The following is a 15,926-nucleotide window of genomic DNA, read 5'->3' as shown; positions in this document are numbered from 1 at the left end:
CCAACACAGGTCCAACAGTAGGCCAAGATAGAAGTGGTTGATAGAAAGATCCACCATGGGTTGCTGTGAGACCTGTCCTCCAAACTAGACAGGCCGAGCTCTGTGAACCCCCTGATATCATGGCTTTTTCCTTGACAGTGCCCTCCATTCCATTTGTAAGAAAGAAGCACTGTTGTGTTTCCTGTCATCGCCCTAGTGGTGAACTCAAGGAAAGCAGGATGTGGAAGGTATGTAACTGAAGGTTTGCCAATGGTCCTCAAATCTGCCCTCCTTGATGGAACCATCATGAGCAGTCTCTTGGAGGGAAAGCAGTAAGCTCGAAGAAGTTGTCTCCCTAAGGCCTTCCTTCCTTCCTTCCTTCCTTCCTTCCTTCCTTCCTTCCTTCCTTCCTTCCTTCCTTCCTTCCTTCCTTTTCCTCCCTCCCTCCTCTCTCTCTCTCTCTCTCTCTCTCTCTCTCTCTCTCTTCCCTTCTCTCTCAGTTTTGCCTGCATGTATATTTTCTGTAAAAGAGAGAAGCATTTCTGTATCTCCAAAAGACTTGGTGACTCTGAGTGAGGCAGGAGGGACCAGGGGAACTGTATGCTTGTTGGTAGGCAGGTGAGAAGCAAGGAGATGGATCCAGGGGTCCCGAAAGAGGCAGACAACCTACGTCAACATCATGGAGGTGATCATTCCTCTTGACTATTCCCATTTTAAAAGGCTTCCCACTTCTCCCTGCCCTCTCCAACTCCTTCATGGACTATGAGAAAAAAGGTTCAAAGGTCCAAACCCTTGACTGAGGTCAAGCAGGCACACTCTGCTTTCCAGGTGGTTTCCCTCACCTGCCTGTGAGTCCAGCAGGTGCAGACAACAGCCTGGTGTCCAGAACACACAGGACCTTATCTCCTGGCCCCAACTCACAGACTACTGACACCATTAGCTTTCTTCAATCCCAGGGTGGAGGCTCCTAGTGCTGTGAAAGGCTGGTTTCTGCTCTGCTGCCAGGCCCGTGCCTTGGCCTCCAGCCTCTTCTTGGGCACAGTGAGAAGACATTTCATCGCTTGAGTTCAGAGGTCAATGTTTGTCTTCGGCATGCTGCAGCTGTTGCATAAGGGCAGTCAAGACATTTCTACGCTGGTTAAATTGTCCTTTTCATTTGTTATCAGCATCCATCCAGTCACATGCAGAAACCTGATGCTTTTTAAGTGCACCGTGCCAGTATCAGTGCTTCTCCTTTTAACCCCTTCCTGCCCAAAGTCTCCTGTCTTTGTTACTGAAATTTTAGGTGCATGGCTGTCTTTTTCCCTCCTCAACACTTAGCCCAGAGTTCCCCTGCTTCCCTCCCTCTACGTTTGCTTCTTCAGGACTGTCCTGGATCCAGCTCATAGCTTTCACCAAGGTCTAATTGTGCTCTGTTGCACAGAGTTCTCAACCTTAGTGACTCTTGCATTCTGAATTTAATTGCTTCTCAGGAGAACCAGAAGGTGGTTTTCAGGCTGCCAGCACCCTCCCACACCCTGCTTTCTCTTAACAATGGTTTCTTTCACACAGATATCCTGGGCTGGTGGGGGTGGGGTGGGAAGGTGGGGGGCGATGAGCTCAGCTTTGGGGTGGAATCCCTGCTACCTGCTCTGGAGGGAAATGTTGACATAGATGGTAAAAATTCCCCTAAAGTAAGTGAAAGAGACCTGGGAACGGCCAGGTTGGAAGGCAGTTTGGTCAGAGAGTCACACCTTCTTCTTCTGGCATGCTGGGTAATGTGTGCTCCATTTAGGAAGATGAAGGCTGATACAAGTGGGAAAGAGCATACGGTGAGTGACCTTGTCCTTGGGACTGAAGAAAGCTGATGGTGTCAGTGGTGGGTGAGTTGGGGCCAGGAGATAAGGTCCTGTGTGTTCTGGACACCAGGCTGTTGTCTGCACCTGCTGGACTCACAGGCAGGTGAGGGAAACCACCTGGAAAGCAGAGTGTGCCTGCTTGACCTCAGTCAAGGGTTTGGACCTTTGAACCTTTTCTCATAGTCCATGAAGGGGTGGAGAGGGCAGGGAGAAGTGGGAAGCCTTTTAAAACGGGAATAGTCAAGAGGAATGATCACCTCCATGATGTTGACGTAGGCTGTCTGCCTCTTTCGGGACCCCTGGATCCATCTCCTTGCTTCTCACCTACCAACAAGCATACAGTTCCCCTGGTCCCTCCTGCCTCACTCAGAGTCACCAAGTCTCCTCAGAGAGCTTCTGGAGATACAGAAATGCTTCTCTCTCTTTCACAGAAAATGACCCATCTGCACTCTTCTCAGTGAATCAAACTCTTTTCATAGGACGTACATGTTATTATAGGACGTATATGTTATTATACTGTTGGAAGTGAGAGTCAGGGTGAATATTCAAGATGACTGGGCTATAAACCATCTGGGTTTTTAAAAAGAGAGAGAGAGAGGAGAGAGAGAAGGGGTGAGGGGAAGACGTAGGAAGGGCAAGAAACCTGTGCAACTGCGGAGAGATGAGAAAGGGACAAAGCTCAGAGAGGAGAAGTTGAGTCCTCAAGAGAAAGCCAGGCTTTGCTGGAGCTGCTGCCTCACTCCCCACACCCCTGCAATGCCCTTCCTGACTCCTCACACCCCTGCAATGCCCTCCCTCACTCCCCACACCCCTGCAATGCCCTCCCTCACTCCTCACACCCCTGCAATGCCCTCCCTCACTCCCCACACCCCTGCAATGCCCCCCTCACTCCCCACACCCCTGCAATCCCCTTCCTCACTCTCCACACCCCTGCAATGCCCTCCCTCACTCCCCACACCCCTGCAATGCCCTCCCTCACTCCCCACACCCCTGCAATGCCCTCCCTCCCTCCTCACACCCCTGCAATGCCCTCCCTCACTCCTCACACCCCTGCAATGCCCTCCCTCACTCCCCACACCCCTGCAATGCCCTCCCTCACTCCCCACACCCCTGCAATGCCCTCCCTCACTCCCCACACCCCTGCAATGCCCTCCCTCACTCCCCACACCCCTGCAATGCCCTCCCTCACTCCCCACACCCCTGCAATGCCCTTCCCTCACTCTCCACACCCCTGCAATGCCCTCCCTCACTCCCCACACCCCTGCAATGCCCCCCTCACTCCCCACACCCCTGCAATCCCCTTCCTCACTCTCCACACCCCTGCAATGCCCTCCCTCACTCCCCACACCCCTGCAATGCCCTCCCTCACTCCCCACACCCCTGCAATGCCCTCCCTCCCTCCTCACACCCCTGCAATGCCCTCCCTCACTCCTCACACCCCTGCAATGCCCTCCCTCACTCCTCACAGCCCTGCAATGCCCTCCCTCACTCCCCACACCCCTGCAATGCCCTCCCTCACTCCCCACACCCCTGCAATGCCCTCCCTCACTTCTCACACCCCTGCAATGCCCTCCCTCACTCCCCACACCCCTGCAATGCCCTCCCTCACTCCCCACACCCCTGCAATGCCCTCCCTCACTCCTCACACCCCTGCAATGCCCTCCCTCACTCCTCACACCCCTGCAATGCCCTCCCTCACTCCCCACATCCCTGCAATGCCCTCCCTCACTCCTCACACCCCTGCAATGCCCTCCCTCACTTCCCACAGCCCTGCAATGCACCGCTCACTCCTCACACCCCTGCAATGCCCTCCCTGACTCCTCACACCCCTGCAATGCACTCCCTCACTCCCCACACCCCTGCAATGCACTCCCTCACTCCTCATACCCCTGCAATGCACTCCCTCACTCCTCACACCCCTGCAATGCCCTCCCTCACTCCTCACACCCCTGCAATGCCCTCCCTCACTCCTCACACCCCTGCAACGCACTCCCTCACTCCTTATACCCCTGCAATGCACTCCCTCACTCCTCACACCCCTGCAATGCCCTCCCTCACTCCTCACACCCCTGCAATGCCCTCCCTTGCTTCTTATACACCCCTATGTGCCTTTAGACTCATTGGCACTTAACCATAACTGAGAATCAGCTCTTGTATCTGCCCCAAATTCTGTTACTGTTGAGGGCAGTGAGGGACGGAAGTGGTGAATTAGTTCTCAGAGCAGAGGGATGCTAAGATGGAGATGCCAGCTCACCTCCTTCCCTTTGCTCTTCTAGACACCTGGTGTCATTGCTCAGAAATTGTTTGCTCATCTTCATCGTGAACTGTATTGAAAGATCGTCATCTTTCTGTTGTGTCATTATAATCATAAGACTGTTTACACAGAAATATTTGGATTCTGGATAATGACTACTGTGACTCAAACAAGAAAAACCAAGTTGCTCTGAGATGCTTCAGAATCAAAAGCCCCAGCCTCACAGGCCATCATGACCAGCACTAGAGTTACAAATGGATTTTTTTTCAATTTGAGACAAATTATATGTTATATGTTGCCATGGTTGGCTTCAAACTCATGATGTAGCTCAAGTTAGCAAGCCTTCTTCTCCTGCCTCCCAAGGCTAGGACTGTGGATAAGCAATCCTCTACCTGGACAAATAGCTCTTCCTTTAAGGTTTGTTTATTATTCATTTATTTTTATGTGTCTGGGTGTTTTGCCTGGATGTGTGTGTTTGTACACCACATGCATGCAGTGTCCTCAGAGGCCAGAAGAAGATGTTGGATCTTGTGGGGCGGTTGTGAGCTGCCATGGAGGTATAGGGAATAGAACCCTGGCCCTCTTGAGGACCAGGCAGTGTTATTAATTTCTGAGCCATCCCTCTGGTCCTTGTTTGCTTGTTTTTATCTGAGTACCACAAGAAGTATTAACAATGCCAAATACATGGCCTTCCAGCTGTGTGGAATTCTGAATCATTTCTTTGTTGTAAAACATGAATCTAAGGATTGATTCCTTGGGGAACTCACCAATGCATTTGTTCACAATACATCTGATAAAGTTCATTCCAATAACATTCAAGAGTAGTTTTTCTCTGATTTTTCTTCCAGACAAGATCTCCCAGGTTGAACATCATGATGAGGATGTTTAGAATGATGTCATGGCAAAGGTGGCCTTAACTATTAGTGACAGGATGGGTATATTACAAGTGGTATTTTGATATGTCTACATGCAATAAGGTAGATTCCAGTATCAGAAGTGAAAAATCTAATTCTGTGGGTCCAAGGGGGAATAACATGTTGTCTCTAAGCATCACACACACACTCACACACACACACACACACACACACACACACACACACACACACACATACGTGCGCGTGCGCGCACACACACATACACGAGACTGTCTTTGTACAAAGGAGCTCAAGAGTTCCTGCAAACTTTGCTGAGTTTAATCGAGACATCTCTGTTTTTCCAGGAAATTGTGCATGATAAAGACAGTGTAATTTTTGAATGAGAATTATGGTCGTATAGTTCCCTTAAAGTGCTTTGTCCAACCACTTGTTCTAAACGTTGGAATAGCTCAAGTAAAAAGCACAAAATTGAATAGCTTTTCAGGGGCTGTAAAAGTTGTAGCTTTTTGGAAAGAGAATTCTACAAATCATCATGAAATAAACATACCACTCTTAAAACTTATTCTTATCTGGAGGGCAATAGCTGGAGGGGTGTCAAAGGTGTCCAAAGGACTGTTGATGAGTTCTTGGTCATCTTCCTCCTATACAGATTTTCTATGATGAAAAAATGCTTTGCTAGTTTGCACCAATGATGATTTGTGATATCCTATCAGCCCATCTGAATTTCATGGAGACATTTACATAACACAGAGGAGGAAACATTCTTGTTTCTCAGTTACTGCAACAAATGACAGACAAGCCCATGTATATTTATCTAATGTGAGTTTTACACAGCAGAAAGCTTGAGTTGGGTGTTTATGGACCAGATTATTTTTGAGCACAGGGGATGTGAATGAAAGGTCATGCAGTTGTTATCCATCCTTGTTTTTCAAAATCAGGGACTAAATGTAGCTATTTTATAGTGGCTTCTGATTATCTCCGGAGATTGATCCTCTGGAGTGTGCGTACAAAGATCAATCGATAGGTCTCAGGCAGTGCAAGGACAGGGACACTGTGAGAACCAAACAAAGGGCTTTGAACTTGGGCAGCTTCATGGGAAAGGAGATGGGAAGATAAGAGCTGGCTTAACAGGGTTGGGTTTGTAGATTTTTCTTATCCTCAGCTTGAGACTCTGTAAGAATTTCTCCCTCTACCCCAACACAGGGTAATTTCCCTCCTTCTCCTGAGGAAGGTCAAATGCGTCTTTTTACCTGCTGGTTTTCAGGTGCCTTTAGTCCAAACTAATGATGAGCACGACAGAGCAGCTTATGTGAATTGGTGGGTTAGAACTCTTTCAGGAATACCCACTTGATGCTCCTTGATATCTAAGCAGCTGTCTTTTAAGCCCCAAGAGGATGTAAGTACAGGGCCATGCAGACGTCCATCCTTGTTTCTTCAAATCAGGGACTAAATGCGACTATTTTATAGTGGCTTCTGATTACCTTTGGAGGTTGATCCTCTGGAGTGTGCATACACACAAATAAATAAATAAAGATCATTGTTAAATCACAGGCAGTCCATATATCCAGAAATGAGTTCAAGCTAGGCTATAGAAGGATGTCTAGTGGTTAGAGAAAAACCAGCTGTTATGATAAAGCGTGAGGAGAACCTTGGCGGATTTCAAGGCAGGCAGATCTGAGTACTGGCCTGTAATTTTCTAATTTGAAAAATTTATTTTGCTAGTTCAGTCGTGTGTACTTCATTTTAGTCTTGTGATCCCTTGACTTACACAGGCAGTAAACTACTGGATCACAAAAACCAAGTTTGCACCACATCAGGTCTTCATTGCCCCATCTCCACAGCAGCTTCCTAGATCCCAGGGATGTTGACTGTATTTGAACAACACATGAAAAACAAACATAAGTTTCTTCATTGAGGAATTTTTTCTTCTGGGACTGGGGACATAGTTGATAAAAATGCTTGCTTTGCACACATGAAGCCCGGGCTGAAAGCCCTAGCACCACATAAAAAGAGGTGTGGTAGATAGCTCATAGCAGAAGTTCAAGATCAGAATAGTATTCCCACAGACCAGAAGAGGACACCAGACCTAATTACAGGTGGTTGTGAGCCACCATGTAGTTGCTGGGAATTGAACTGAGGACCTCTGGAAGAGCAGCCTATGCTCTTAACCACTGAGCCATCTCTCTAGTCCAGAATAAGCCCTGTTTACAGGGCAGGATATGGGCTCCCTAGAAGAGGAGGTGGGCTGTCAGGATAACCTGACTACTACCCCTAAGCCATTTCATTATGTTTTCTCCAAAACAATTTGTGGCTTTGGTTAGCTTAGTTCTGTTCTGTTCAGTTCCTATCTTGAATACTCCATACCATGCGTGGAAGATGGTGGGAAGTGGCCAGAAGTGCCAGAGCTCACCCTGGAGGTGTCCTCGATGACCAGGCACTCTCCCCTTTCTTTTCCAAACCTCCTATATTCTGGAAGATTTTCTACAGAAAGACCGTTGCACCCCTCTTATCGGCTACCAGACTGTTGAGACAATGGACGCTGTTTCAGTTCCGGTTACTATTGCTGCAATGAAACACTGTGATGAAAGCAAGTTAGGGAAGAAAGGGTTTATTCAGCTTACACTTCCACATCACTGTTCATCATCACAGGAAGTCAGGTCAGGAACTCAAGTAAGGCGGGGACCTGGAGACAGGAGCTGACTCAGAGACCGTGGAGGGGTTCTGCTTACATGGCTTGCTCAGCCTGCTTTTCTTATAGAATCCAGGACCACCAGCTCAGGGATGGCACCACTCACAATGGGCTGGACCCTCCCCATTGGTCACTAACAGAAAATGCCCTTCAGCCAGATCAGGAAGGCATTTCTCAATTGAGGGTTACTCCTTTCAGATAACTTTCAGCTGTGTCAAGTCAACATAAAACTGTCTGGTACACACCCAAACAAATTAGAATTTTCCAAGGTTTCCCTCAGCTTCTGCCAAGGTGTTTGGCTTCGAGGATTCTAAGGCAGCTTTGGGGTGAGGCCCTAATTTCTTCTGGGGACTAGCACCATGCTGGCAGTTTTCACCATTGCTTGCATCCATTCTCATCCTGCACGAGGTGATGGACGTGGGAAGGTAAGATGAATGCCCTCATTAAAGCAGCTGGTGTCAATGCTGAACCATTCTGGCCCAGCTTGTTTGCAAAGGCCCTGGCCAATGTCAACATAGAAAGCCTCACCTGCAGCACAGGGGCTGCTTGGCCCCTTCTACTGTTGCTGCCCCTGCTGAGAAGAAAGGAAGCAGGGGCAGCAACAGTGGAAGGGGCCAAGCAGGAAGCAAAGAAGGAAGAAGAGGAGTGTGGTGGTGGCATGGGCTTTGCTTTTTTTAACTACACCTCTTTTGCTAACATGTTTAATAAAAAGCTGAACGTGTGAAAGCCAACAACAATAAGAAAAATAAATCCCCCAGTAGTCTCTTGCTGGGGAAAGAAACAGCTGGGTGGGGCCTTGTGCTAGCCAGAGGGAGAGCTGTCTCCTGGAAAGACATTTCACAGCTCTGATAACTTGTCAGACTACCTTGCAGGAGAGACTGGAGCCCAGACAGTGACCGGTCAATGATGGGAAGGGCCACATTTTGACCTGGACTGCTTATTCATGAATACCTTTTGTACTCCATTTAAGCCTGAAGTTCGTGTCAGGACCCTGAAGATGGACTTGGGGTCACTGGACTCTATTTGGTCCTTTGCCCAATTCGCCACATTGAATACATTGCCTTTGTCTGCTTTTCCCTATTATTTGTCTCTTTAATTGATCTGTTGAGGATGGGTGGCTTGGTAAGACTGCCACAACCCAGACTTCAGCCCTAACAACTCCATCAATACCAGAACCTTTCCAGTTGAGGACAGGCAGCCCTCTCATCCCCTCTTTCCTCCCCCAAGAAAGGCACTGTTGGGAGCCTGGAATTCTGGCTACCATCAATTTTATTCAATACTGGGGGAGGGGGGAGAGCTCCTTCCCTCTCCCGTGATTCCCAGGATTGCTTTGTGACTTTTTAAACCTCCAGGTTGTAAATGGTGCAAACAACAAGCTCCTAGGTCACGGGGCTTTGTGAAGGAATGTGAGCTGTGTGTGTGTGTGCCTGCTCGCTCAGCTCTGCTGTCCCTTGGAAATCAACATCTGAGGTTCAAATGATATTCTTCTCTCTTTCCTTGGCAGCCCTGAGGCACTTCCCATGCAAGCTTACAATGTTCTTGTTTCTATCATTCAGGTAAAATTGACTAAGATTTACTCCACCCATTTTTCTTGGAAGCCAACCCCTTTGTAATCCATATAAATTCCGCACCACAGGGACTGTGACTGCAGAAACTGGCATCCAATTTGCCCTGGAGTTCAAACTCAAAGTTTAGGTAAGTAGCCTAGAGATGACATCAGAGACTATTTCTGACTGAGAGCTGGAACTGAGAGAGTCAAGGCCAGTCACTCTTGATGGAGCAACTTCAGAAAAGCTGTGCCAGGCAAATGACTGGAGGCAGGGGTGAAGACAGGGGCATAGTGAGGTATAAAGAACTAACTAGAGGGGTGGGAAGGACAGAGCGCCCAGGTTGGGGAAGGGAGCACGTGTCTTTAGAATACAACTCAGTTCTTTTATAATACCAGGGTCAGGCACTGGACCACGTTCCCCTGTATTGTAAGACAATGAGACTATCATCAGCCACAGTCCTGGGTGTCAGTAATGACTAGGGAACATAATCTAGCTCATGGCATATTCAAAATGACTTTCTGATAAGCCATTTGAACACTGTTTACAAATGTGTTCTGTTTTTCAAATGTATTTTATATGAAAGAAACTCCAGTATTCAGTATACCTCCAAGAATTTAGGTGACACAGCCCACCACCTAAAAAAAAAGAATGGCTTCTCTTTAGTAAGTAATGAAGCAAAACACTGTCAGCACTTGCAAGCTCTCTCAGCAGAGGGAAATCTTCCAGGCTTATCCAAAGTACAGAATTGTCCTGGGGATGCTGAGGTGGGAGGGAATGGGCTGGGGAGGCTGAGGTGAGGAGTGGGCTGGGGAGGCTGAGGTGGGGAGTGGGCTGGGGAGGCTGAGGTGGGGAGTGGGCTGGGGAGGCTGAGGTGGGGAGTGGGCTGGGGAGGCTGAGGTGAGGAGGGGGCTGGGGAGGCTGAGGTGAGGAGGGGGTGGGGAGGCTGAGGTGGGGAGTGGGGAGGCTGAGGTGGGGAGTGGGCTGGGGAGGCTGAGGTGAGGAGGGGGCTGGGGAGGCTGAGGTGGGGAGTGGGCTGGGGAGGCTGAGGTGGGTGCTGAAGCTCTTTTGAGGGTGTGTCCTTTTTTCTCTCCCTTTCCCTGTCAGGCTCCTCCTAGCAGCAAAGCCACCATGAGTCTGCAGAAGTCCCTCATTCTGTTTCCATTGCTTGCCCTGCTGCTTGGATGGGTTCAGTCTTCCCTGGGCAAGGAATCTGCTGCCATGAAGTTCGAGCGACAGCACATGGACTCTACTGTTGCCACCAGCAGCAGCCCCACCTACTGCAACCAAATGATGAAGCGCCGGAATATGACACAGGGGTCGTGCAAGCCTGTAAACACCTTTGTGCACGAATCCCTGGCAGACGTCCACGCTGTCTGCTCCCAGGAAAATGTCAAATGCAAGAACGGGAAGTCTAACTGCTACAAGAGCCACTCTGCCCTGCACATCACTGACTGCCGCCTGAAGGGCAACGCCAAGTACCCCAATTGCGACTACCAGACCAGCCAGCATCAGAAGCACATCATTGTGGCCTGTGAGGGGAACCCCTTCGTGCCAGTCCACTTTGATGCTTCTGTGTAGGGCTCCATCTAAACCAAACCGGAGAGATGTCCCTGTCTCCCAATCTCATTATGTCAATACCTGCCTCTCTTCTCTTTCATTATTTCCCAGAAAGAAATAATCCCTGTTAGGGCTTCCGAGTGACAAAACATGCTTTCCTCTTCTGTGCTGTGCTCCTGGATGGAACAAATGAAACAAGACAGTTTCCCTTTAACCCAAGAATTCCTTGATTTCAGAACCAATAAAATTCTGTTCATTATAAATGGCTCAGCCAGGAGGTGTCCTTTTTGTTTTGTTTTGTTTTGGTTTTGGTTTTTTCGAAACAGGGTTTCTCTGTGGCTTTGGAGGCTGTCCTGGAACTAGCTCTTGTAGATCAGGCTGGTCTGGAACTCACAGAGATCTGCCTGCCTCTGCCTCCTGAGTGCTGGGATTAAAGGTGTGCGCCACCACCACCCGCCTCAGGAGGTGTCCTTTTAAGGCAGTTGTCAATGGACTAAGAACAGCAGGCAAGTCGCCTCGTCCAGACCTTCCCCACTGGCAACTTTAACTATATACTGAAACTAGAATTCTCTGCCTCTTCTGACTCACTGGTCATTCATTCTTCTCCTACCTCTGTATGTAGTAAGTCTAACATCTATTTCATCGCTCAGTGGCTGAGTCTATTGGCTCCCCATACCAACACAGACTTGCCACATCTAGTTGACATGAGGCTTTCCGCCAAGAGAGCAAGGGGACACTGCTTTTGCTTCTGCCTTTCTGTGAGCTTCTCCTTCACACTTTCTTTCTCAGTGTGAAGGAAAGGCAGCTCCCAGTCTTGCCTTTCAGGGGCTCCTTCCATTTCTCCTGCCTCTTTAGACTGACTCAGAGGGTGTGGAGCATGTGGGAATGAGTGGGGGCCTTCAGTTTCAACAACCACAGTGGGAATAAGATTCCAATGATGCTTTTGGGAAATAGTCATGACTGTGGCACAGTCTTGCCCATGGATGATCCAGGGTTCATGGTGGGATTCTGAGAAGAAGGAGTGGAGTGAAGGGCTGGCTGCTGGCACACCTGGAACAAGCTACAGCTGCTCTGCAGATCAGTCAATAGTTTTAGATATATTTGAGTAGTTTTCTTTCTTTTTAACCAATGGTGTGTGTGTGTGTGTGTGTGTGTGTGTGTGTGTGTGTGTGTGTGTGTGTGTGTGTTTGGTTTTTCAAGATGGGTTTCTCTATGTATCCCTGCCTATCCTGGAACTCTCTATAAGCCAGGCTGGCCTTGAACTCAGAGATCCCCTGCCACTGCCTCCTGAGTGCTTAGAGATGTGTACCAGTACTGCCTGGTGGCTTTCAATTCTTGTTCCTCCTTCCTCCACCTCTCAAGTACTGTCTTATAGGTGTGTGCCACCTTGCCCCAGCTATTGTGGGAAGGAACTTCTTCCATGATTATCTTCCCATTTCCTTGTCTTCTGAAAGAAAAAACAAAGCAGGACTAGGTAGAGATGGGTCAGCGGTTAAAGGCACTTACTGCTTTTTCAGAGGCCCTAAGTTTGGTTCTCAGCACCCTCATGGCAGCTCACACCTGTAATGCCATTTCCAGCAGTTCTGGGGTCCTCTTCTGGCCTCTGAGGGCATTTGCACATATGTGGTGCACATAAATTCATGCACGCGCATACATATAAATAAAAGCAAGAAATAAAGAGATAGGCTTTATCTTTCAGAACGGCTTTAGATTCATATGCTAATCTAGCTTCATAACTAAGCTGGGAAACTTGCTCCCCTGAGTGGATGAGGCAGGTTATGCTATTGTGATGGCTACGTTTTAAAGTTCATGATACCCACAAGTCAATTTCTAGGTTTTTTCTTTACAAGTTGGGAAGCCAGTTTTCTTCCTTTTGCACCTCCCCTGAGTCTACAGTGTTAGAAAATTTGGCCTGGGCCCCTGACTTAGCCTAAACCAACTAAATCTCCCTGTACTCATTTTCTCCTGTCTGCACCACAGCTTCCTAACACTTGGGGATAGGTTTGTGTGGTGGAGCATAGCAGTGTACACGCAGATATGATCCTGGCTACATCTTTATCAGAAGACAACAGGAAGTGGGCTGTGACACTGAACAAAGCATAAGCAAAAGAGACCTCAAAGCCTGTACAGTGACACACTTCTTTCAACAAGATCCCATCTAATTCAACAGGGCCACACTTCCCAATAGTGCCACTCAAGGGAGTTGAGCTTATGGGGGCCAATTACATTCAAACTACCACACTACCCTTTATTGTGGGCTAAATCATGTTCTCTCAAAACTCATAGGCTGAAACCTTAACTCACAGAACCTCAAAAGAGGACTTAAAAAAAGTGATCAGGTTAAAAATAGGTGATGACAATATGATACAGTCTGACAGTTGGACACACAGACCTGGCACATCCACTCACAGAGGAAAGAGAAGTTGATCATCTGAAAGCCAAAGAGAGATCTCAGAAGAAACTAGCCCTACCAGCACTGTGATCTTGGGCTTCTAGAGTCTAGAATTGTTAGGGAATAACTTTACGTCATTTCAGCTGTCTTGTCTGTGTATTACATTCTGGAAGCCCAATCTACCCTCCAAGCAATCCTCCAGCTTCATTGTATTGAAGTTGTTTGTTGCTTGGGCCAGCGCTGTATGCTATCCCCTTACACCCTAGATCTCAAAATGACTCCCTTCCACACTGATATCACGTCTCTGGGATGAGTATGCTAAAGTTTGGTATTGGTAAGAATGGGAAGAAGGGCTCCATTCTTTACTTCTTCATCCCAAGAATATGCATCACTTTTTCTTTGATGCCATTAAGAATAGAATTGTAGGACTGGAGAGATGGCTCAGTGGTTAAGAGTACTGGGTGTTCTTCCATAGGTCCTGAGTTCAATTCCCAGCACCCACATGGTGGCTCACAGCCCTCTTCTGGCTTGCAGATAGAACACTCATATACCTAAAATACATAAATAAAAATTTTAAAAAGAATTTTAGAAAGCTCCCAAGAAAGCAGGAGTAGGGCATGTGTGTAGAGCAATAAAGGAGTCAGCCTTGTCAGTCAAAGGGCGTTTAATGCTGCCTGTTTTTCGTCTTCCCTTGCCATTCCACTATGTCTTGAAGGGACCAGCTCCCCATTTCGGTAGCCATAACAGCTGAACATGTGCTTGTCTGACCTTGTCTTAGTCACTAAGAGGTCAGATGCCTGCCTTGTGTCAAGGAACCAATCAGAAGTTAGCTGGTGGTGCTATGTTTTACGGCTCTGGGTGTGCTTTATGGACAAGTGCACAGCAATGACGCACAGAGCATAGCAACCACCCTGGGAGGGCCTATGGGCCATAGCAACCAGTTTACCAATCCACACAGAGCAAACCCTCCAAGCCTGGAGCCACACCAATCCTGAGCCTGTGCGTACCCCTAGACACTCCCCTTATGCTGCCCTACAAGATCTCTATGCAGCCGGTTCGAACTGTCTTTTCTAGCCATCCGCCATGGTGGATGGATGAAAGACCCCAGCTAACATGGGATTAGCTCGTTAAACAACTTTAATAAAGCCTCATGCAGTTTGTATCAAGCTTTCAAATCTGCCTGGTGATTGGGGTAACCGAGGTCCTGGGCTTAGATCCTGGAGGCCTGAGCTTTCTGGGGGTCTTACAGTCTAAATGAGTGTTTCTCTCTCCAAGACTTCTAAAGAACTGAAGAAGCCTGTGACCTCCAGAGCTGCCACATGGTGTTGCTCACATTCCTTCACCCCAGAACATTAGCTCACGAGACTAGATCTGATAACTTTTTCTTCCTCTCCCACATCTGCTGGATAAATAGGTGGTAAATCCAGGAATCCTTACATGTCCATGGCAAAAGGAAGGATGGGGGGAAAAAACTCTGTTTCACCTAACAGACTTATTTTTATTTTCTCTAGTTTTTTAAAAATTGAAAATGGAGGGGGCTGGCTAGATGGCTCAGCGGCTGAGAGCACTAGCTGCTCTTCCAGAGGTTCTGAGTTCAATTCCCAGCAATCACATGGTGGCTCATAGCCATCTATAATGAGATCTGGTGCCCTCTTCTGGCCTGCAGACATGCATGCAGGTAGAACACTGTATATATAATAAACAAATAATCTTTAAAAAATAATTGGAAATGGATTCCCCCCCTGTATGTTCTGATCATGGTTTTCCTTCCCTTATGCATTCTCTAGGGGGCAGGGGACAAAAACAAAAACAAATGAAAACAAAAACTAAACCACCTCATATTTCCTAAGTTGGAAAGATCACTGTTGTCAAAATAGAAAAAACAACAACAACAAAAACCATAATCCAAGACACCAAAGAAGATAGTAACAGTCAATATTCATTGTCAGCCTGTCAGGGTGTAGACTCATCTGAGAAGCCCCCGGGTGTGTTTCCAGTTTGTGTTAAGTGAGGTGGAAGAGCCTCCGTGACACACTCTACAGCCTGACCAGATAGGGGAAGGGCAATGGAGCACCAGCCTACTTCGCCTGCTTTCTGACTGCACACTCAGTGTGGCCTCACCCACTTGCCGCCATGCCTTCCCTGACTGTGCCTTCTGAAGCCTTTCCTCCACACAGTGCTTCTTATTAGGTACTTGGTCACAGTCACGAGAAAAGTAAGAAATGCAGTGGCATACCTGTTGGTCACACTTGTAATCTCAGCGCACTCAAATGCTCTTGACAAGTCCTAGCTGTGCTCTTCCCAGAGCTGGGAAGAAAGAACAAGGAAGGGGTGAGGAAGTCAGTGAGGCGCCTGTAATCCCAGCACTTGCCATGTGGAGCCAAGGATCAGAAATTCAAGGCCAGCTTCATCGAAATAGTGCATTCTAGGCCACCCTGAGGCACATGGGATCCTGTCTTAAGAGAGGAGGGCTGGAGGAATGAGATCAAATTTAACCATGAACAAACAGAAGAAATTAATAAAAGTCAGCATCGAAAGCAAGTAAAGAAAACAAAACCATATTTTTTAAATGTATTTTATGTGCATAGGTGTTTTGCCTGCATGTATGCCATATGTCTGTGTACCATGGACATGTCCCGCATTCTTGGAGGCCAGAAAAGGGTGACAGACCCCTTGGAGCTGGAGCTGCCATGTGGGTGCTGGGAATTAAATCTAGGTCCTCTTGAAGAGCAGCCAGGGCTCTCTTAACTACTAAGCCATCTCTCCAGCACCAAACAATAAATTTAATAAAA

The 15,926-nt window shown here is 47.9% G+C and overlaps 1 protein-coding gene across 1 annotated transcript; it reads left to right on the top strand.

The window, feature by feature from the left end:
* Positions 1-10,214: 10,214 nt before the first annotated feature.
* On the top strand, positions 10,215-10,763 carry Rnase1 (ribonuclease A family member 1, pancreatic). Its single transcript, XM_035452219.1, has one exon. The coding sequence runs from the start codon at positions 10,314-10,316 to the stop codon at positions 10,761-10,763; it is 450 nt and encodes a 149-aa protein (XP_035308110.1). The 5' UTR covers positions 10,215-10,313.
* Positions 10,764-15,926: the final 5,163 nt, after the last annotated feature.

Source organism: Cricetulus griseus, assembly GCF_003668045.3.
Source record: "Cricetulus griseus strain 17A/GY chromosome 1 unlocalized genomic scaffold, alternate assembly CriGri-PICRH-1.0 chr1_1, whole genome shotgun sequence".
Lineage (NCBI taxonomy): Eukaryota > Metazoa > Chordata > Mammalia > Rodentia > Cricetidae > Cricetulus > Cricetulus griseus.
The sequence above is the reverse complement of the archived record's forward strand: the minus strand, read 5'-3'. Positions and strand labels throughout refer to the sequence as shown.